Source organism: Colias philodice, chromosome 18, assembly GCF_061535455.1.
Source record: "Colias philodice isolate Cphi_HAF_F1 chromosome 18, ilColPhil1 Martin Lab GWU primary, whole genome shotgun sequence".
Lineage (NCBI taxonomy): Eukaryota > Metazoa > Arthropoda > Insecta > Lepidoptera > Pieridae > Colias > Colias philodice.
This window is the reverse complement of record NC_143103.1, coordinates 6,123,951-6,148,493: the sequence shown is the minus strand read 5'-3', so window position 1 is coordinate 6,148,493 and position 24,543 is coordinate 6,123,951. Positions and strand designations below refer to the sequence as shown.

Sequence of the window (24,543 nt, the reverse complement as noted above, 5' to 3'; positions counted from 1 at the left end):
ATTCGCAGGGATCCGTTTAAAAACATGTCAGCAGGCTATATTTCTACCTGCTCGGGTCCCGTTGCGTGCAAGGTGTAGAGCGCCCTACACGCACACAAGCGCACATGCTATTAAATCTCACGGACACGTATAGAGGCTGCGTGTGCGCATCTGTTGCCGCAACCCCCTCCCACCCCCGCAGCGACAGAGCACCAACCTCAGCTGCGTTTGATGGACAGATTTTTAAAGCGCTTTCGGCGTAGATATTTGAATACCGATTTTGCATGTTTCAAATTATTCAAATGTATGAACGGATTTAAGTAAATAATTGCTGGAAATTTCCTGTGTTATCAATTCATAAATTTTTGTAATATCAAGCCAGTTTTGGGCGCTGTATTGTGTCGATAAGATTACTGGGTGTTTAGCTCTATATACATATAAGTATTTATTAAGACATACCGTTTTTAAAATTAAGACCAGATATGTACATACATACACAAATAGCAAATATTATATTAAAGTTTATATTATACTTAGATATCAATTTAGATCAAAGAACATGTTGAGATTTGAATGTGAATTATGTTTATTTCGGAATTCATTTATCAACTTTATTATATTTTCATAGAGTCAATTAATATTAGATCCATCTTTACAAAATATTATATGAAGTTTTATCAAAGATACAACGATAATTATTTACTATATTATGCAGATATAACTACATATAGGTACTATAGAGAGTAACTGTAGAGTACAAGAAGGGACTTTTATCGTTGATTGAAAGAGTGACTAGCGTCTTTTGTATGTAAAATCGCGAACATTAACATTACAGGTGTTATTTATCGTTGTTTTTAGAATTCAAATAAGTATGTAGTTTTTTTTTTGTGTGGTGTCTCTCAATGTTAGCCAGAAGGGCTTCTACATTTTAACGCGGACGCGGGGGTGAACTGAAGGTTCACCCTGGTAGCGACATGCACAAGGGCGTCCCCCCTTGACGGGGACCACGAACCTCGGCTTGAGCTGTCGCTTGAGTGGAGGAGGCCAGAAGGGCCCTAATCGGACGGGAATTCAAATAGTGATTCTCATCTTTTGTATAGAAAGAAACAAAATATGGCGTTTGTTATCTGCAAGAATTAGTCATGGATGGCAGAGGAATCAGACCACCTGCAAGTTTGTTGGATAGAACATGAAGGCGAAATTGCAAGGGCCGTTTGGGCCTTCACAAAAATGGACATTGGTGTATAATTGTCTTTGTCTACACAAATTTTAAGATCTAGTAACTAAAAACTTTCCTTTAAATCCTTTAAATTTTATAATTGATACATAGGTGATTTATGTATTAATTTCTTTAGATGCGTTTTTTGTTAATTATTTTATGCCTAAATTACTCTGTTGTATCTTGAAGGTTTAGCTTGATAATGATATGTACGGAATTTATTAATTACTAGCTGTTCCGCGCGGTTACACCCCCGTGGCTCCACTCATCTTGGTCGTAGCGTGATGATAACCTTCCTCGATAAATGGGCTATCTATCACCGAAAGAATTTTTCAAATTGGACCAGTAGTTCCCGAGATTAGCGCGTTCAAACAAATAAACAAACAAACTCTTCAGCTTTATAATATTAGTATAGATTATGAATGTATTGAATTCAGAATTTAAATAACTACCTTAAAAAGTGTCCTACAAAAATCTACATAAGTCTTGAAATAATTTATCTCTTGACTAGCGACATAGAAAATTGAATTTGAATACATAATTTACATAAGCCCGTAGCCTTCAGATATCCAGATAACAGTGTGTGTGATAACATGATAATATGGAACTGCGTAACGTTTTGTGATTTTTCTGCGTTTCTACGAACGTGAATTACCGCAGTAATATTGTGGTAATATGATAAGCGGTGCTATTGAAAACCTTATCGTGGAGTGGATTGGTTTCAGCTTTCTTTCCTATAATAACAAACATAGCGAAATGCTCTCTAAGGCTTTTGAAAAATATTGATCAAAGGCTATGAACATTTCGGATTGCTCAAAAATCGGTTGCTTTTGATGAAAAACCTGAATTTATATATTTTTCTCGGTTATAGGTAGTGGAGCCAACACTTCAAAGATTCATTTTAATTGCTACTCTAGGTATATATTTAGGTATTATAATATATTCATAAATTAAATTGAAAAAATCCCAACATGTTTTGTTGTTAGATATATTCTGAGGCATTAATTAGTAGTTATTTACTTATTATATTTTTCAGTGGAAATTAATATAAAACAAGACGTCATATTCATTGTTTATTCCTCATGTGGACATTGTCGAAATTTTGTACTAAAGCTTTTACTGTCTTTTCCCATTTCCTTCTTATAAATTAGACAATGTAAATATTTCCTGTTTATCTGAAACGGTATTTTCTGGAATATATATAGATACACCTACTTTTAACCTTGTAGCGTGGTTGTAAAATTGAAATGCTCAGATACCATTAAACTTTAGTAATGTATTATTTAACCAACATCAACTACAGTCTACAGCTGTGTCCGAATGTTTGGCTTTAATGAATCAAAAACATTTTGAAACTTCTGAAAGGTTTCTTTCTACCTAATTGCATAGTTATTATCGTTAATGTAATCTTTGATCTAATCATTCATATCATATAATTAGGAAAATACAACTCTCGTAATTGACTGATTGCTATGTTACATAAAAAAGCTCTCCTATTTTGTAGAGTACATCAATTTCATAGGCTTAGTTTCAATTAAAATAGTAGATAACTTTGTATTCTTCTAATAATGTAAGATCAATTAATTTTATGTGTGTTATTACGCTATTAAGTTAATAATGGTTCCACATCAGTTATATAAAACGAAACAAGTAAAGTTATAAAATACATTAAACAAGCTCTTTGCTATGTCGAGTTATAATCCTAGTCCATTTCTTTACATCACCACTTCACAACTTTCTCACTTGTATATTTGAAGAAAATTAAAATCGATTACACAACGAATTAGCACACACAAATATAAACCAGAAGTAGAAACACAACTAATGCGGCTCAGCCGATACCAAGAAGCGGCCGTTGCAAGAACAAGCTAACATTGTTTCAAGCAATCGAAACTTGTACTACAAAAATAACCATAAGCAATAAGGGTTACAGTTTATAAGCTTTAAAGGGCTTTCGTGGAAACCGCAATCAAATATGAATGAATTGGAATTAGTATAGCGCTGGCTTATACGTGTGATGAATGAACTAACTCTACATTGTAGAAAGTAGGACTACTGAAGACGGAGCGATGTGGTTTCCATCGAACTTAAGAAATAAAAGAAATAAGGTTTCTTTACTCTTTTCAGTCTTAATTTCTCAGTGATAAATGTCCAAAAGCTATGTATGATCATTACACGTAGGAAGGTATTTTGTATGAATATTATTTATGAAGGGCATTTCTTTAGTGTACAAAAAATATCATGAATGAAATATATTAAATTTTATTAATCGTGTAGATTTGATCATTTGAACATAACTTTTAAATTGCGTCAGGTTTTGGTGATGACAAACAATGGAAATTGTGAAATACGCATTACGCTACTTTTCTTTTACATAAATCCTTTCCTTGTGTAAAATTTTGGATTTTTTTATATAAACTTCTAATTTTACCTTCTAAAAGGTTCAATAGCTAGTATGTAACCTTTGTGACGCCTCCACATGCAGTTTATTGCATCAATAACTATTAAACTGTTTATGGCGATGAAAGAATATGCAAATCGACAATTCTTGCATGTTTAGGCGAGCTAAAGTTTCCAAAAAAATATGGATAAGTAGTAAAAGCTCAATTTTCGTAAATTAATGAAAACTGGTAGGAGATCGCTGACACAAATTAATGTTCTATACTGAATACTGAATAGTAACTAAATAATTAACTATGAAGTAATTTCTAGTTAGGTAGTACCAGTGATTTTTGTTATTTAGACAATAATTATCTTGAGAACATACTTTCGTACAATTTTTTCCTAGTTAGGTACTTGTAGTACTTACCTATACTCTAATCTACTCAAAAAGCTAAACGCCAGATATTATACATTTTGTCCTTTATCTATAAAAATAGGATAGTACTTGATACATAAAATTAGTAACATTTAATACAGCTTTTAATTACTTTAAAAAATATGAAAAAAACTGTGATTAGAGCTGATCACCTCATAAAGTGGAATTCCCTTAATATAATTCAATATTTGCAATATGTACTTTGATAACGCGATAGTGTTACCATATTAGATTTAATTTAAAGATATGATACAATATACGTAATGTATGAGGTAAAACTTGTAAAAATTATAAAATACTCGTTATTTTATTACAATAAATAAATGTTAAATTTACTATCTATTCCATGATAAATTTTGTCATATTCCGAGAAATTATAATATTAGGTCGTCATTTTAATCATTCGTTTTGCATTGTTTAAATTTACATTGAGAAATAAAATTAGAAAATAGCAATGCTATCCTGCATTTTCAATTTCATAAAAACTTAAGCTGAGCTTTGCTCTTTCTTTTTTCATTTTTTTTCATTTATAAGATTTTTAATAGGATTCTAGATTCGTCATTATGAATGAAAGAAAGAGATATATAAGTAAAGAGTTGAAGTATGAAAGGGATAAGAGATCGAAAATATCCTCATCCAGATAACGAAGAATCTCTATGACCATTGCTGAGTCAAAAATATCATGAAAATGTATGACTACACTGTAACGTAATCATAATTTTAATGTTACTTCTAATCTATGGACGCTTATCTACTTGATACATAGATATTTTATCTGATGTCATTGTTTTCTTTAGCTTTGTGCCTGGCAGAATGTGAAGCCAAGCACAGCTCTTACGATAGAGTTGATTTATACGTCCAGCTAATAACTGCAACCTTTGTTTAAGAGTTACTTTGTAAACACAACTGTTAAACTATTGATTTATCGAGCAGCCTGTTATCGTCACCTATAAAATCGAACTTGAAATGACATTAATTATTCATAAATAGTGATCATATATCATTATGATAAAAGCTATCGAATGGATTCGCAAACGATTGTAAGGTGTGGTCTGATCGAGTCGGGGGGGGATGATATTAGCGAGAATCGATTTGTGGCAAGACGAGTATCGCTCGACTCAGGTAGCCCGGGATAAAAACACTTGAAATGGAACGGACGCAGCCGGTCTCACCTAGATAACGCGCTCGACCGATTAAAAGACCATACAACCTAACGCCCGGATCACAAACCCGGTTTCGTATCGTCGCCCAGCGAATCGAGCCCCGTCTCGCGTCTCTCTCATTACAATAAGCCTCCCTAATCACCCATTCATATCACACGCACTCCGATAATAATATAAATAGGCCCTAACGTCCAATGAATGAACTTATAACATGTAAATTCGTCGCTCAAATCGCGACAGGCTCGCGCGTAGGCGTCGAGTTCGAATGAAAATAAACACATCCAACGCGGCTTACCTCTCGATTTTAATTAGGGTATCCAGATTAGCGATTTTATCACAGCACTAGGTGGAAGTATTAGTGCAGGTTACACTGAACATGTGTGCATATCACTGTATATCGCGCGTGTCGGGGAGCGGCGCGGAGTACACAAGTAGGCTGCGAGCCGGCTCGGTCGGCACTGCGGCTCGCGCGGCCCTAGGTGCGCCCGCGTCGCACGCACACCAGCGCGTTCATTCAGCGCCGCCGTGGAGGGGCGCACTTATGAATGGACGTAGTGAAGCTATGTCGTATAGATATCACTGATAAGGGGCACTATTGTAACAACATCATATTATAGCTAGCGAAGCGCGGTCGTTCAAATTGCTTGCACGGTGCACACTTACACTGTACATGTTTTAACGTTAGCGAAATATGATAGCTGAAATTTGTTAACCGAGTTGAATTATCAATGAAAAAAACTAGGACATTAACTAGATACATTATGCATTACATATAAAAAATAATATAATTCTATTCTACAATAAGACTCTATAATTATTAATTACTTACAATAAAGGTAAAAATAAATAAAATAAACAATTATACGTAAATACTTTAATAAATAACATTTAAATATAATTCATCTTAAATAAGGACAATAATAATACTTCGTTTCGTTTATGAGAGTCCCTTGAGGAAGCTCGACAGCTTGTGGCTCTTGTAGTCGGCGCGCAGTTGTATGAAGTTCAACAGAATTGAATGATCCAACTCCGCCTGCGTACAAATAAATTGCAAGTTACATACTATGTTACATATCTATCTAAAATCAAAAGAACGAAGATCTAGAATTTCCCCTAATTATAGTTAAATGGACCAAGTAAGTTTTCACAATGTAACTTCAATGAATCAAACAAAACCCAACCAGAATTCAAAACCAACAATTACAATTTTTGGTGAATAAAGATTCGTATTTATAGCATTTAGATATTCATTAACAACACAATACCTACATCTGTAAAATTTTCCTCATCACAACGGAAATAGAATTTACAATGGCGATTGATAACCAACATGATCACAATATGTGACACCCACTAATTCGCACTTGGCTTGAAGAAATACTTCATAGTCAATTTCATAGCAAGCCAAACAAATAAAAATGGGCATAAGATATTATGATAATTTAATATCAAAAAAGAGTACAAGGTCGCAGAAAGAAGGAAGCAAGGTGAGGTATCTGGTATCAATCAGCATATAAATGGCTTGACATATTTAGTCTCCTATAAGACCTTGACTAAACATTTTATTTGTAACAATTTCAAACCAAAAGATTAATTTGTAGACGCATAAAAGCAATTACGTATATTCTTTTTGATGCAAATTGCATACACTTATATTCATACAGCATACTAATATCATATATGTAAGAAATTAAGTTGCCCGAAATATTATCTGTAGCATAGAGCCTGGGCTAATAATTGGTCATGTGTACTAATAGAAATGTGGATAATCTTCTCCTACATTATATGTAATTCAGAGGGTTCTCTCCGCGAATCACGGTGACGAATAGTTGATTTTACAATTCAGTTTTGTCGAATGTGGGTTTCATCGCGATAGAGATATATTAGTAAATATTTAGTATTTAGTAATCGGTGGCTATACTTCCAGTGGAAAAAGTAGTTTTGATAAAAGTTGAATTTTAGTCGATCTTATTATCAAATATAATTACGCAGTACACTTTGGCATTATGTAGGTATATTAAAAGAGGAGGCGACAGATGTATCGTCCGGTTGTGCAACGTTCGCAGCACAGGAACTGTGGTACACTGAGTACGAGCTGTCGCATACTTGCGTGGTGTTTAAAAAAAATCTTTAAGTAAAAAATCTATAAAGGTTTCTTAAATAACCTTCGATTTTCTTCCTATATGACAAGTATCTTATGTAGACCAGACGAATAGTTTTCTATTTCAACTCATTCTTTAGTTTTATGTATTATATTTTCTCTGTATATTTTTTTAATCGAGCAATGCATTTTTATTCAGTTTCAGTACCAAGGCATACTGCTGTATTGTTTTGTTTATGTATATCATCCATGTTCCATCATCTATCCATATGGGTTACCTATCTTAATCTCGAATTTTAATATTCCGAATATCATAATCCAGAAAACGTTTGGACATTTTTTCATAACCCCGAATTTTAAAATTTCGAAGTTTTGTTTGCCATATAATCGCAACTCCGAATTTCATTTGCCCATTTCTTTATTTGTTCGACGTTTTACAATCCAGACGAATGAGTTCCAGACATACGAAATCTAAATGCACAAAATCCAGATGACCGTAATCCATATGCACGAAAGCCAGATTTTTAAAACACAAATTTTTGAAATACAGTTAATTGATATCCAGACAAACAATGTCCAGATTTTTGAAATTCAAATAAACGATATCCAGCAAAACGTAATCCTTCCAGGGGGACGCCGCACGAACCTAACCTAACCTTCTGAATAGATTTTAACACTTTAACCTTTCTGTAATGGGCAAGTAAAACAATAGCGAGTCGGTTCTGGCACTCGCCGGCCGCTGCCGCGGCACGCTCGCTTCGCTCGCTCGGCTCGTGCATGGGGGGTCACAGTTCAAACCTAACCTAACCTACTGAGTCGAATTTGACACTTAAACCTTTCTGTAATGGGCAAGTCAAACAAAAGCGAGTCGGTTCTGGCACTCGCCGGCCGCTGCCGCGGCACGCTCGCTTCGCTCGCTCGGCTCGTGCATGGGGGGTCACAGTTCAAACCTAACCTAACCTACTGAGTCGAATTTTATTTATTTATTTATTGAAATTATTCTTATAAATTATTACAATAACTTAAGTCTAAGTCCCACAAAACTGCAAACCTTTCTGTAATAGGCAAGTAAAACAATAGCGAGTCAGTTCTAGCGTGGGGGTCGTAGTTCAAACCTAACCTACTGAGTCGACTTTGACACTAAATCCGGTCTGTAATGGACAAGTAAAACAATAAATTTACTGACTGACAATATTTATTTTCAGTCGATATAGTAAAGGTATAATCACGATTGTATGGAAATCAAATAAAAAGATTATGAAAATCTGGCAATAGTTTATCTGTTATACGATTATATGGGAACCAAATAAAAAGATTATGAAAATTTGGCAATAGTTTATTTGGAAAATGGTACGATGGGAAACAAAAAAAAGTATTCTGAGAATCTGGAATAATGAGATCTGGATTATGAGAATACGGGAAACAAAAAAATACTTTTTAAAAATCTGGTTTTGGTGCATCTGGAAATTGATTCATCTGGGAAATTAAAAAAGGTATTTTAAAAATTTGTCATTCATTACATCTGTCTTTTATAAGTTCTAACAACCGTTTTCGGGGTTTTAAGATTCGGGTAATAGAAATTCGAGTTTTTAATAGGTTACCATCCATATGGCATATAATATTATGTTACCACTAAATGGTACACGGTTACACAGACCTCACCATAATAATATGAGGGTTCAGGCCTCCACCATAAACATTTTACAATCTTATATCGACATATACCTACATAAAAAAATGTGTGCGTGTACTAGTGTACACACGTGAGAAGTGAAACTTCTTTATAACCTTATTTTTAAAAAAATAATATACGTCGAATCACGCGTGGTAGGGATAAGAAAAAGATGGCGCGTAACGGAAAAATGTCACGCGTAACGAAAAAATGTTACACTAACTAAATGTTAAACATAACGATAAGTACCATAAGGTACTTTACTCGATATCAATATAATTTTATTCCGTATCGTATTTTGTTTAGATATGCGGAACAATATTTTACTTACATGTTTTTTATTAACATTTCATAGTCACGGTATTTGAGTAAGCGTCTACGTTGGCAAAGACGATATTATATAAATTCAGCGAATAAACAAATTGATTTATAAGATATCGTGATTAAACAATCATTGTAAGTTTTATTTTTCTATGAAAATACTTGTAATGCAATAATTGAAGCATCAAATTTACACAAAGACAGAAAAAGTGTACATGCCAATAAGCACTTGTATTGCTGTATCAAATACTTTTATACGTATCGATTATGTTACGAATCATTAATTTCATTTGGACTACATTTTAGGCAACCAACTCGTTATTTTGTAACAAACTAGAAGAGTGTATTTACTAAATTAGTTTTGCACATGTGACTTCGGCCTTCGCCCGCGTTGGAAAATTTATGTCGCAATGAGATGTATCACACCAGTAAAAAGAAGCCTATATCTGTATTTAAAATGTAGTCCTATTTTTAGAATAATCATAGCATAAAATTGCTCTATTGTGAGTTTCGAAAGGAAGAGAAACAAACAATCACATTTTTTACCATATTAGTAAGGATTGTGAGCAAATAATCTTATTATTCAATTACGTATTTTTATAAATTCGAAATAGAAGTGGTCCAAGTGCAGAACCTTGCGGTACTCTATCTTATTTATTCGCTGCAAATGTAATTATCTGGCACACTTTTACATGTTAATTGGTTTTTGTTATGACTAAAACATATTTTCAAGGTAAGTGCGATAATACAAACACAGTGTCCAGTATAACACAAAAACGTCGTGACGCACTCGATCAAAAGCTTAAGACATGTCCAAACAATAAAGCCCATGTGATAAATTATTCTAAAATAAGTTTAGTTGAAATGCGTATTGATTCATTTAACAATATTTATTGTTTATTAAAGAACTAATAATGGCAAAAGCTCAGATTAAAAAAATATATATATAATAATCTAAGTTAAGCAATAACGTTTGTATGAATTTCTATTTAAGGTAAATAAACTTATTGCAATAAAAAAATGATTACTAAGTAAATCGTATTTTCAAATGATATTTAACATCTTATTGTCAGTAACGTTCAGGTATTCTTAGTTGGATCGTATAATCCCCCCCCCCCCAATTTTTTTTAATTTTTTATCAAAAATGTATTAATAAATCACTCACCAGCGTCTCCCCCTCGCACACCTGATGCAAGTTCTCCGGCTTGACCAGCAGCAGGTTGCACAGCGCATGCAGCGCGTCGAACAGCGCGTGCGCGGGCGCCGGGGCCGCGCGGCCGCGCCCGCACGCCGCCGAGCGGTACTCCTTCACGTCGCATATCGCTATCATTGCACCTGGACACACGTGCGGTGTCAGTTTAGTAGGTATGGTTTTTTTTGTGGTGTTTCTCAATGTTAGCCAGAAGGGCTTCTAGATTTTAACGCGGACGCGGGGGTGAACTGAAGGTTCACCCTGGTAGCGACATGCGCAAGGGCGTCCCCCCACCACGGGGTTCTCGAACCTCGGCTTGGGCTGTCGCTTGAGTGGAGGAGGCCGGAAGGGCCCTAGTCGGACGGGAGTAGGTATGGTATTGACTGAATAGTGTATGAGCTTGAAATCGCAGAGAAAACGAAGGGACAATTACGTAATGGATAAGGCTTGACGAACAGTAAGTTACATAGCATGAATTGCATCGACTAGACGATGGATGAAATCTGATAAGGTATGAGCTAAGAACAGGGATAAAACAAAGGCAAGATTAAGAAAAGTACAGGACCCGTACATTGCATATCATTAGACCTAGGAATAGTGCGAGCTTTTAACGAAAATGAAAGGTCCCCGTGTCGACACCTAGGTTGTGTGTAAAAATATCTACATCTGAGGGGCAAAAAAAACTGCCCACTGCTTTTTTTTTCAACATGTGAAATGGATTTTCCCCAAAACTAAGCAAGCGACATAATTTTACCTTTAAGTAATAAATTTCACAAACCATACCTGCAGAATTAAACTGGAAGTTCTGCAAATGGTCGTATATAACACGATGCAGACGCACAGCTAGCTCCAACATGACTGCGTTCAAGTTGTCTCCATCCAAGTTAGCGTGGATTTTGTCCATCACTGTGTTGAGGTATGACACTACCGCAGTACAGGCCTAAACAGAAATAGATTCAATATTTACATTAACTAGCGTATCGTAAGTGTTTTAAAAGCTTTACAAAAAAAAAATGAAATTAATGAATATTTTATAAATATAAAGCGTATGTAAAAGGTAATTATTTCATCAGCATTAATTATAATTTTAATAATACAAGGGACAAAATGTGTTTTAGCTCTACTAAATTGTGCTCCGTATGCGATGCTAAAAATATTTCTTACTAGCGTTATAATACTTTTTCTATTTATATACTCGGAATATAGACTCACTGGTGAAGCCAAAGTGTCAATATCTCCTTCAGGTTTAAAGTCAGTTTTCTTTTGTTCAGTCTGCAAGTACAGCTTCACCCAGCTTACTATTGCAGCGATCGCTCGCTCCAACCCGGCGTCCAATTTAGTTTCTAACTGCTCCATGATAGTGTTCTTTCGTTGTATGCATTCAGTTTGTTTGCTTGTTGAACTATTGGAGATACAGATAAAAAAAAATATAGAGATATAGATTAATAAATGAAAATATTATTATGATTGCAGATAACAACAATTATAGAATAATATACGGTTTAAGACATTTATTTCTCAAAAAGATTACATTTGAATCACTTACAGAGAAATAATTATATAAATTATAAACATTTTTGCTCGCTTAACGTTGGACGTAGTAAGTAGTTTGTTAACACAAATAGAATACATCCAACAAGAATAACAAAAAAATGGGCGGTAATTTTTATAAACATAATTTCAGACTACCCCAACGACATTCTAAAGATATAAGGCTTGTGTTCTAGGTAAAGATATGCTATTTTCATGAGATATAAAATTAGTTTTATTTTTGTTAACACTTTGTTTTTACTAAATATATATTATGTATTTTAATAGTAAAAGTATAATTTATAGGTTTTATTTATGTTTATTTTTTATATTTATTTATATTTTTTTTTTATTATAATATTTAGTCTAAAAGATGTTTCTTTAGCAATTTCTTGAAATTAGTTATCGATTTGGCTTCTTTAATATTTTTAGGCAATTTATTATACAATTGAACTCCTTCGAATAAGATACTCTTTTTCCCGTAACTTGTCCTGGTACAGGGCAGGGCTGAGGGCTATATTGTTTGCGCGCCGAGTCATACGGTTTGTGTGTTGTATATTGGTGGAAAAGTTAATTAGAGAATGAACATTTTTAGTCAAGATTTTTTTTATTAACAGACATATATTAAATTGATAAGTTTGAGCCAGATTCATGAGCCGAGTTTTTTTGTATATGAGTGACGTGGGTGTTCGATATATAGATAGTAATTGTTTATGATGGAATGGAAAACATTACAGTTGAATATCAATCAATAATATAAATTTTATTACATATGTAATGGGTAATGACGTAACCCACGTTAAATCAAACATGCCGATATGTTATAATTTTTGTAAAATTGCCGCGATAAATAAATTTACCTCAAGCATGGCAGCACTGATTCTTGAAAATGTTCCCCAAACATTTTAACAATTGTATTCGTTTGGTTCACGATTTCAAAGAAATAAATCTGAAATAGAAACATTGAAGTACAAATTATAAACAATTTACAAAATAAAACTAACAATAGATCTTTGGCGAAAAACTTTATCCTTCAGACACTTGACGAAGGTAAGAGATGGATAATTTCAGAAAGAAGGATCAGAAGATTTTCTTTGGTAATGTTTTGTTTATTTTATCTGTTAGTTAATTAACATTTTACAGGCTATCTAACTGGTTCGAATCTAAGACAATACACATACCTGAGGCAATGATTTCCCCTCACCAATCGGAATAGATTGTAGACCTAAATCCAATGCGTAATCAACATGTTCAATAAGCAAGTGTTGTATTAGCACTTCCAATAAGGCTATCGTGGTCCCGGGCAATTCAGTAGATGTACATAACTGGATAGGAAAAGTTAATGTCTATTAAATAAAGTACCTTTAAAATGTAATTTCTCAAAAATTTCAAACTTAACACAACGTAAAAAAATATATATAGTTATATATATGGTATATATCATTTGCATGAATATAATTATAGTCTTATAACATACAAAATTAAACAATAAAACACAAATTGTACAAATAATTTTGTATTATAGCTTTTTAAGAGGGTAATTTTTATTTAACAGTGGACATCGTCCAGACAGATGAGTTACAAACTCACAGTTTTGCATCTCAAGAAGGATATTTTTGCATCATTCAACATCTTTTGCACAAGCTGTTCACTGAGGAACGTCTCGCCGCCATAGTTCTCTATCTGCGCTATGTTTATGTTGGCCCTTGTACCGATCACCGCTTGTAAATCACGACGCAGTTCTTGGAAACTGAAAGGTTGAAATGAGCAAATAAATATTAATATTTATTATATATATGTACATATATTTTGTAAATTTTGAATAAAAGGACGTTTTTTGAATTTACATGGTATTCAAATGCTTTATAAATATAAATTTATAAAGAATAGAAAAAACTCGATCACGAGGCGGGACTTGAACCCGCATCCCTTCACGCCAATCCAGGGCGAGTGTGTCCTTTAGACTTTCAGTTTTATGAAAGAATATAATTAAATCGATCGCTCTGGCGTCCGCCCCGGTTTGGCGTGAAAGGACGTTTTTTACTATTTTTATTAAAAATTTCATTCAAATCAGAAAGAAAACAAACATTAAACACCTATTGGCATTAATAATGTTCACACAGGTAGCAAGGAAACAACATTATCACCAAAATTAACTTCACCTATCAAACTTTTACTAACCCGCCTCCCTGAATCTGCTTCTTAATATGTTGTTTCTCAGCATAATACGCATTCAATGTATTAGATAGTACTGCTTTCAATCTCCGTATCTCCAGAGCAGGATAGCCTTCAGTGGCTCCCGCCATAGCACCATTGATTAAAGCTTCTCTACGCAATTCACCAGTTGCACTATTACCATCGGCTGATACTAGATTAGCAGCCACTAGTTCGTCACATACTCGTTGTGTACTGGAAGGGGATAAACAATTTTAATTTTTATGCAATTTATGTGATCTTAGATTTAAGTTTTAAATTATAAAGTTGCAAATTTCAATAGTATGTTAACCTCTGCTAATTTAAATATATGTATTTGTTATAAATTTTAAGAAAGACAGATATTTTAAAACCATAGACAATTTGTGTAAATAAAAATTGGTTGTCTGTAAAGTCGGTTTACTGACGATAGTTGAACGTGACAACGTCCGATTGTGCTTCTTTGTCGCTCGTTCCGCGCTCTCGCTGACACTTCAAGCCTTACAAGGAACGCCTCAGAACGAGGTAATGTCGCATGAGTCATGTTTTTTCGTGCGTGCAGCCGGCGCTATCGAATTATAAGACGTTGTCACGTCAAAAACTTGTACAAAATAAGGTAATAAAGGGTACTATTCCTTTTTCGTAAAAATTACCTTGTGTAAGTGTCATACAAATTGCGTAAATATTTCTCAATATCGTTCTTATCAGCAAGTTTTGTCTGTATGTACTTCTGCAGCTTCAAATGGAATATATTCAATACAAATTTACTCATCACTTGGTCAGGGTTTGGAAAGACGTTGCTTATTATATTGTAGTTCTTCTTGCAAAGAGGCAGTACGGATAGAAATATATCTTTCCCCAGGAGAGTATTCTAGAAAAAAGATGAAGGAGTTTTTATAATATTGTAACATTATATTATAGCATCATATTTTTAATGATAACAAATTATTCTTACAATTTTAAGCAAAAACAAAATTAGTTTAATAATTTATTGGTTAAAAAAATAACTATAAATTCTGGTTTATACATTGCATTAGTCAGTTTTAAATAATAGCAAACTTTTTTTAAAGGAAATTTTTAAACTTGATAAAATTATTTTCACATACCATTTGACTTGTCTCAATATAAGCATCCACACATTGGGAATATCCTTTGAAATTTGTCATAATATTGGCAATATCCTTCATTTTAGCCATGTTTCCCTGATTTTGCGCTTTGACAAACTCTTCAATAAGATTACGCTCAATCTCATCATACTTGGCTTCAATTTTCTTTCTGGCAACTTCAAATTTATCAGGCGGCAACTCTTGAGCAATAGTGTATAGTTTTTGAATAACATCTGCAGCTTCATTGAGCTAAAATATAAGAATTATTTATAAGGTAAAATTTATTGAAATTGAAATTTATTTATATATACATATACTGTAAGATAACATAAATTTACCAAACACAAATTGTATAACCTTTTAAAAATATCTATGTAATAAAATTTCGACTATCAAGTTTAGAGATACATAGGTATTCATGATAAATAAAAGGAAAGAAAAAAAATAGACAGAGTAATTATTTCCAATTGCATTCCAATACATCATTTAATAATGTCATTATAACCTTATTAGGATCACTGAACAGATCACTAAGCACTGGTCCAGGGCTCAGGAAGTTTGCCAAGTGGGAGAGCAGATCCCTTGCAGCGGCCGCCCTGGCTCTCGGAGCCCTTGCGGCACCCAATTTCTCACCAACATCCAAGGCTCTACCACCACACCGTGACATTCGCTCGTCTAGTGTACTAAAAACTGATACACAGTGCTGAAAATAAAAGCATTGTTAGATTTTGATGATCTCTCTTATTTTAACCTCCTGGGGCCTGCGGTCATATATATATTACATAAACAATAAAAAAAAATTTCAACGCCATCTTTTGCGTATATGCGGGAATAATACCTCAAATCGATGTAGTGGTATGTCATCCGCTATACAAAACGGTTTTTGGTTTTATAAGTGACAGTGATTTGAAGTATTCTCATTTCGAAGTTGACGGTGGCTGAGCGACGGCAAACACGTGGTCAGTAATCTCTCATTTCTAGTGGAACCATTAGTATATTGCAGTATATCTTTGTATATCTAATTAGAATAGATATTATTTCTGCAACCGCAATTGTTATTTGGTAAGATAAATCTAAAACTTGTGAAAAATATGAATGTTTTCTTTTATGTCATACTGGTAAGACTTTTGGTCTCAATTCTTGCCAAATTGGTATTGGTTACAAGGGCCCCAAGTATTACCTATATGACATTTTTTAGTTTATTTTACAGATTTTATTATAATTTTCAAGGATTATAAGAAACTGAGATCTACCAACACCTGGATGAGTCAAATATTGACCTATATGATGGACCTATGGAGTTTCTTGCCGGTTCTTCTCCATAGATACTGCTTTCCGAATCGGTGGTAAATGTTAATACAGTTATGACGATTCAAAAGTGCTTTTAGAAGAAGTCTAATTAAATAAATAAATGTTTGAGATGAAGATAATCCCCCAAATGATACCGAAGAAGCCACCCAAACACCAGAAAATGATTCTTCTTCCATTCGTCCAATGAGTATGAGTCACGTCAGAACAGAATCGTCACTATGTATGTCATCTTCAGTTGTTGGCAGACCATTTCGGGGACGCACATGACGTGGACCAAGCATTAGAGGAGGCTGACCGAGAGGATGGATTAGAAATAAGACCTAGGAGTGGACGTGACAATATAAATACACCGCCGCGCTGGTCCAAAATACTTGAACTGGTCGTTTCTCACCCTTAAAAATACCTATCTTTGAACCAAGTTACAAAAAATAGACACAGAACAATGGATAGAATAATAAATATTTAGATTCAAGTTAAAAATTACATAATAACTAAAAAAACATGTAGTTTTTCTTCATTTTCATAAACTTATTACACTTGGAACTGGGACCCCCTGTAATATATATATGACATAAAGAAAATCCAAGTTTTCCACGAAAGATTTTTTTTTCCATTTTTTTGAGTATCTATAATTGCATTTTAACAGATACAGCAAATTTTTATTACAAAAGAAAGAAAAAAAAATCCTGGGTCTCAGGAGGATATAATATATATTTTTTTTGTTTATAATAATAATGGGGGGTTCACATGGTTTCTATTTGTCAGTTTTATTTGTACTTATACTTCAATACTTTCCATCCAACAACCCATTCAGCGTCAGCCATGCTTGAGTTAGAAGAAGATAATTATTAATACCTATCAGAAGATAAATAATATCAGACCAAACATTCAAAGATGTACCACTATTAATTGAAGATGTGATACTATTGAGATTATAAGATACTCACTGAATGCTGATCCATGATCTCAGCAAGTTTAGCAACATAGATCTTCTCCTCTTCTTGTACTGCTTGCTCCAATCTCGCACATTTTCTTTCCTGCCTTTCTTGTAACACCTATAATAGTCATTATTTATTATTATGTAACATATCTATGTTGTTATATATTACCTATATATAGAAAAAATATTTGTGTTAATACTTTCAAATGTATGGGGTAATTTCAAACAGTACCTTTAGGTCTTGAATAGCTTGCGTAAATATGTCGTGGATCATTTCTGGGTCAAATTGATCATCCTGTAAGCGACACTCTTGCATACTTCGACGTACCATTCTCTCCACGAACTCATCAGCATCAAATGGGTCCTAAAATTGGTAAGTTCGATGTTTCAATGATTTTTAGTTAGTCTTTAATCACAATACGAATAGTAATGGTTGTTTTTCTTACCTGCTCCAATTCTCTTATATATTGGTTCATCATCTTGGCAGTCGGAGAAAATAAACACTTCAATGCAAATATTAACAACGAATAATATATGTATTTAAATTCTCGGCTCTCCTCCCACTTCTAGATGAGTTATTTCATCCGAATCTACTCGTTATACAGTTTGTAACTAATTTAATTTAAACATGTATGTTTCTTATTTTTTATAAAAATATATCTAAAAGATTTGATTTATTTGGTAACATATTATAATATTAATAAACATATGATTTACACACGTATTTATTTTCCAATAATTGACAACTTATAATACAAGTGAACTTTTTTAGTTGTTGACATTTGACAGTTGAAATTTTAATGACAAGCGTCAAGCGACAGTTTTTCTCAGTAATCCTTTTCACGCAATGGTTTACTGACAATAATTTTTATAAAGTACCTATTAAATATTATACAGTTCGTCAACAATTTATTTCTAGTTATAGGATTGAAATAGTTAACAAGGCAATTAATGCAAAAAATTGCTTTGCGCGCTCGCTTACACGAATCGAGCAACTACCTGAGCTTCCTATTGGTATTCTGGAGCGTGTACAACGCATCTAAAACTTTAAAAACACATTAGATTTAATAAAAATATGTATATACCGACATAATATACTATTATTAAGATATAATAAATTAATAATGTTTTAAATTGCATCCCTTGGAATCTAGATTAATATCCGCCTTTAATGAAACCTATCACAGGCATAATTGAAAAATAATTTAATTTTAGAAACAAAAGAAAAAAATGTACGTCAATGTAGCAAATACGTCTTTTTGGAAGACTTCTTGATAGTGAAAGCGTTTTTTTTTATATCCAAATTCTTTGTGATGTCGTAATATATTCAACAAAATTTCGTGCGTGATATTAACGTTTACAATTATAATATTACTCTCTTATATGAGAGGTGAGCGAAAATACCAATTAAATATTGTTTGAAAAGTTTGACAGGAGTGCCACTGAACATTGTAGAGCTATCGTACACGTGAGATGTCCAATGTATCCTAAACGGGTTAGGATAAAGTCGATAGAGCTCCATGGCTGAGCGTCTCAGCCCTCGCAGCTCCGAGGTCAATGCCTTGGAACAAAGAGGCTATTTAATCGGCAAAAAAATAGGACAAGGATCGTATGCAACTGTTCATCTAGCAGAATACTGCGATGCGTCCAGCCCAAAGCGAATGCACCTAGCATGCAAAATATTCGACAAAGAAAAAGCACCTCGAGATTTTTTAGAAAAGTTTTTCCCTCGTGAGCTTGATATTTTAACTAAAATCGAAAATCCTCATATCATTCAAGTGCATAGTATATTACAGAGAGGGCCTCGAGTATTTATATTTATGAGATATGCAGATAATGGGGATTTACTAGATTTTATTAAACGTAATGGAGTTGTCCCAGAAAACCAAGCCAAGCTGTGGTTTCGGCAGATGGCAAGCGGATTACAATACTTACATAGTAAAAACATTGCTCATAGGGACCTAAAGTGTGAGAATATTTTGTTATCCAGACGATTTAATGTGAAACTTGCCGATTTTGGTTTTGCAAGATTTTGCACAGATGGTGACAACAGACGCGTACTGAGTCAAACGTACTGTGGGTCAGCCGCATATGCTGCCCCTGAAGTTGTGAGCGGAACTCCATATAATCCTAAGCTGGCAGATGTCTGGTCGCTTGGAATCATTTTGTTCATAATGTTAAACGCATCGATGCCATTCGATGACTCAAATCTCCGTAAGCTACTTAAAGATCAAATGTCTCGCAATTGGGTATTTCGCTCGAGGATCCGCGATTCCGTTTCTGCAGCGGCAAAGTCGATCGTGCGACATATTTTAGAGCCGGATATCACATTACGGTTGACTTTGGATCGCGTTTTGTCCCATGAATGGACTCGACCACGTAAGGACAAAAGTGCTAGTTTGATGGGACGTCTAGTGCAGTCTGCTCCCTCAGCCCCTCACTCACCAGGAAAGCACGATGAAGCTGGCACATCGGCAGGTCTACGTGTTTCTGGAGATCACCGTGAGACCGAAAGAGAAAGACACGATGATATCAATATCCGTTCCCATGCCTAGTTATCATATTCACTGCTAAAGTGGCACAAAACAGTGTAATATTCAATTCTTTTTTGGACTATATTTTTCAATTTAAAATTACCCATTATATTTACGATATATATATTTTCTATTTTTATTTTATATATAACTATATAGGTATATATTTTACAATTGACGTCACAATTTGTTAGCCGTCAATGGTAAAAATAAACGGTTTGTACCTATATAAATAATTAACATTAACACAACATTGTATTTATTTTCACATTCTCCTCAATGACCTATCCATTATAACAACTGTACATTGTGAAATTAAACTTTTGCATAGGTAAATGTTTAAGGCAGTAACAAGAGCTAAGTAAAAAAAAAACAGTGAAGAGATTTAAATATCCATGAATGATTTATCTACTTAGTTTAACATTTGCCATTGCCCATAATCCATACTAATATTATAAATGCGAAAGTAACTCTGTCTGTCTGTCTGTTACTCAATCACGCCTTAACTACTGAACCAATTTGCATGAAATTTGGTACTTATAGAGATACATATTTGATACCCGAGAAAGGACATAGGATAGGTTTTATCCCGGAAATCCTACGGGAACGGGTTTTTCTTTGAAAACGCGGGCGAAGCCTCGGTCGGAAAGCTAGTAATTATATAATATTAAATAGGCAACATACACTACTAACATACGGTTCGGTACATTTTATTTAAATCCAACACTCAACGTTTTGTGGGCCAATTGGGCCATTCTAATTTCGGTGTTGCTGCTGAAAAACCAATTACTCCAAATGGAATCTTATAAAATGGAAATTTAATTTGAAATTCCAAAATAGAAGTGTTTTGATTATAAACGATGTTAACTTTTGATATAATACTGATGTATTCCACATAGAAATGCGTAATTTGTTTATGTATTGTTTCTGCATTTTGGGGCTGGAAAATAAGAAGGTATGCATAAGAATTTTTACATAAAAATAAATATTATGTACCTATCTACATTTTTGAGAACAACATTTTCGCTCACCATCAAATTAACGCGGTAAATTGGTTCAAAAGGAGGAATTGTATCCACAAGCACCATTGAAAGAACTTCGGTTGCTGAAGCATTACCTGATAAAACGTACTTCCTTAATTTTGCTCTATGATGAAATTAAACCATTTCTTCATAAGAAATAAAAAATGTTGTGTGGTTTTATGAAACCACGGTAAAAGTGAAACTGTTCGAACGGTTCCGAACACTGCTTTGTGTAGCGCATGTCGCGTGTCGGTCGGCTGCCGAGTAGGTATACCTACTCGGCAGCCGCGATACACGCGACATGCGCTACACAGACCAAAAAGTTTGAGACGATGTAATAAAAGTTTCACTTTAAAAAACTGTCATATTATACACACCAAATTCATATCGGAGTATTTTGTAATTGATGTCTTTATCTTTTTCGCATAAAATTATGTAAAAGAAAAGATGCAAAATTAATGTTATCCAACACAACCACATACTTATCTGCTTTCAGCCATTGACTTGCTATTGTTGATAAGCCAGAGTTTCTCAAAGTTGTTAGAATACAGATACAGCTTCATAAATCATAGTATGGCAAAATGCTATTTTATATTGCACCACATTTACCTATAGATATGTTGTGTGAATGCTAAAATTAATTTGCATTATGTATTTTAAGCCCACGTTTCTAATACTGAGGCCTTGATGAATGATTTGGAATATTATTGATAGGTAAGAGATATAGCGCATAATGTCGTGGTTTACACATTGAGCTATTATTACTACCTACGTAGTAATAGTAGCTCAATGGGTTTACCCCATGTTTGTCCACACAATTGGAGGTAGGTTTATTTTTAAATATTCAAAAATGGGTTTACACAGCTTGATTTCTGTAAGTATTTGAATGTATGACTATACGTTTTTACTTAATTTCGATCTCGGAAACAATTTTTACGTATTCTACTGCACTTTTTTAGGTTTTAGGTATAAATACATTGAAATGTAGGTACTAAGGTTATTTTATAGGGAGTTAGGTATGTTTTTCCATTTTTTTATTGCAGTCATCGTGATCTTTGAGAAACTCAACGCGAAAAAAATTGATTTAACGCATTGAAACTCCGATAATTAGTTTGTAGATAGAAACCAAAATGTTAGGCTTGTAATAATATTATGTTAGTAAATATAGTAATAATATGTTATCTGTGGTCTAGGTTATAACAATAACGTTTATTTTTGATTTATCTACGATTTAACTATTTTTTCAATAAAATAATCAGACAAAAGGAAGAACTTACTCATTTATTCGATTAAATTACATTAGAATAATGAAGAATGTAATTACATAACATTGTAGATATTAGCATAGAATACTTTAGTAATGAATGTATTTTTTCACAGCTTCTTCATACTCTTTTCTTCTATATGATCAACATTAGGGACGGCTTTTACAGTGATTTTGTATTTAGACACTGAGACTTGAGTATAACTGAAAGCAATAGAGACTTGTTGATTGCTGCTATCGTAATCGACTTTGGGTGGCGATAACGAAAACACTCGAACTTCAATATAACTCACATCCATTCCTTCAGGAATCTGCAATAAAAGTTAAAAAAATTACGTAAACGTAGGTAAGTACAGATTAGGTAAAGATTCAAAAAGGGGAAATGTACCAAAATAAAAAAAATAAGAGAAGTATCGAAATAGACCCTCGAATAGTGCAACTAGGCGAGTGAAAATAGGCTAAAGAAGCAACTGCTCGATATGATATTATGTCATATTATGTGCTTACTAAAAACGCCAGCTAAATAGCGTTGTTACAAAATATACGATAGTCGATAGATTGCACAGGATTTTAGAGAAATGTGCTTAAGAGCACTCCATAATCCATGTTATTATAGTAGTACATACTATCTATGGGAAGTAAGATAGAAAAAAGGTGATAAAGTAGTTTAGATACCTATTACGATCGTTTAGTTACAGTCTTGACTCTGTGGTCTTGACACATAAAATGTTCATATTGTAGATAATATATTATTTTAGGAGTGTAATAGTTATAAGTACCTACTTAATAGTTCATAGGGAGTTCATGATGAGAGAGATATTTAAACGAACTGTTGAAAAGTGAAAATAATAAAATATAGAAGAATAATAAACAAATAAATACTCGCCTTTATATCTTTATATGTTTGGTACTGTAAAGGCAAAATTGAACCTTCTAATATTTGAACCACGTTACCACTATCCTCGCCTGAAATAATATATTTAGTAAAAAACGGTTATTTTAATATTACAAACACACAACCTTCACACAACATATTATTTATATTTGCATTATAACATGCATACAAAAAAGGGAAATTGAAAAATGAACCATGAATTTTCAGGATCAAGCAAGTATAAATATTTAAAAAATTGATTGCATTCCTACCGAATTTATACACATAAGGCTTAAGAACCGAACTAATCACGTTGCAATTAATGCCACTAATGCAAACTACTAGACCAGCAAAAATGGTAGTCTTCAAAGTTTCCATCGTTATCGTTTCCTTGAAAGTGTATCAAAATGGTAAAATTGTAAAATTCAGGCTATTTATATTACCTATGTAAGTAACTATGTATCTATACTTAATATTATAAAGCTGAAGAGTTTGTTTGTTTGTTTGAACGCGCTAATCTCAAAAATTACTGGTCCGATTTGAAAAATTCTTTCGATGTTTGATAGCCCATTTATCGAGGAAGGTTACCTACTTATATCATCACGCTGACGCACGCAGACCATTAGAAGCGGAGCCACGCGGGTGAAACCGCGAAGCGCAGCTAGTATGTATTATTGTATACTTCAGTAGAGTAGTAGTATGAAAAAGTAATTAGTTTAGTAATGCTCATTAAAAATAGTCATTAAATTCTAAAGCCAAAGAATAGAGCGAATTTTTTTTTCTATAATGAAGTGAAACAAATTTATCGTTTTGATTAGTGTGGAATTTCGATATTTAATAAAATACTTTATAAATAATTACAAAGTTTATTTAATTTATAGCGCTTAATATTAATACAATAAATATCAAAACCTTATACCGCTGAATTTTATTACCAACGAACGACCTGACGGATACGGATTGAGAACCTCTGTTTTAGCTATTTGAAGGCAAACCATAGGTCATAAAATACATTTTTTTTCGTGTATTTCTCGCATTTTAAGTTAATAAGTTTTAATTTTCCATTCCATTTTTTTTTAAATTAAATCTTAGTACATTCCATTTTTTTTTTAATTAAAGTGGGTATTGCGATCGGTATAGCACTTTAATCCATCAGTCCTCGGAATCACAGACACAATAGAAAATCTATTGTGTCGCGCCCCGATCGGGCCTTACGGTGGTCAATGGGATAATAATATTGTGTAAGGCTCTTGAATCTTGATATACTCGGCATGGCATTACGCCGCGCTCTTAGCTTAGGCTCG

At 33.5% G+C, this 24,543-nt stretch overlaps 4 protein-coding genes across 5 annotated transcripts in view; 1 reads left to right on the top strand and 3 right to left on the bottom strand.

Moving 5' to 3' along the window:
- The window catches only part of pnt (ETS transcription factor pointed), a 108,778-nt gene extending 103,127 nt beyond the window's left edge, over nucleotides 1–5,651 (bottom strand). For both annotated transcript variants that reach the window (XM_089706207.1, XM_089706209.1), the window contains exon 1: nucleotides 5,475–5,651. The gene's annotated coding sequence lies outside the window, so the exon portion shown is untranslated. The remainder of the gene's footprint in view (nucleotides 1–5,474) is intronic.
- A 387-nt stretch (nucleotides 5,652–6,038) lies between these two features.
- Sec10 (Exocyst complex component Sec10) lies at nucleotides 6,039–18,309 on the bottom strand. The gene is made up of 14 exons (XM_089706265.1): nucleotides 17,992–18,309; nucleotides 17,778–17,909; nucleotides 17,553–17,660; nucleotides 15,800–15,997; nucleotides 15,295–15,543; nucleotides 14,842–15,059; nucleotides 14,177–14,404; nucleotides 13,586–13,745; nucleotides 13,177–13,320; nucleotides 12,856–12,944; nucleotides 11,678–11,867; nucleotides 11,249–11,405; nucleotides 10,439–10,608; nucleotides 6,039–6,212 (listed from the first exon to the last, which is right to left on the bottom strand). Exons 1-14 carry the CDS (start codon nucleotides 18,022–18,024, stop codon nucleotides 6,117–6,119), a joined length of 2,172 nt encoding a protein of 723 aa, XP_089562391.1. The 5' UTR covers nucleotides 18,025–18,309; the 3' UTR covers nucleotides 6,039–6,116.
- A 557-nt stretch (nucleotides 18,310–18,866) lies between these two features.
- Nucleotides 18,867–20,100, top strand: Tssk (Testis-specific serine/threonine kinase). The gene has a single exon (XM_089706751.1). It carries the CDS (start codon nucleotides 19,066–19,068, stop codon nucleotides 20,098–20,100), a length of 1,035 nt encoding a protein of 344 aa, XP_089562877.1. The 5' UTR covers nucleotides 18,867–19,065.
- Nucleotides 20,101–22,454: 2,354 nt separating this feature from the next.
- On the bottom strand, nucleotides 22,455–23,617 carry LOC149480486 (uncharacterized). The gene is made up of 3 exons (XM_089706429.1): nucleotides 23,512–23,617; nucleotides 23,252–23,331; nucleotides 22,455–22,676 (listed from the first exon to the last, which is right to left on the bottom strand). Exons 1-3 carry the CDS (start codon nucleotides 23,615–23,617, stop codon nucleotides 22,476–22,478), a joined length of 387 nt encoding a protein of 128 aa, XP_089562555.1. The 3' UTR covers nucleotides 22,455–22,475.
- Nucleotides 23,618–24,543: the final 926 nt, after the last annotated feature.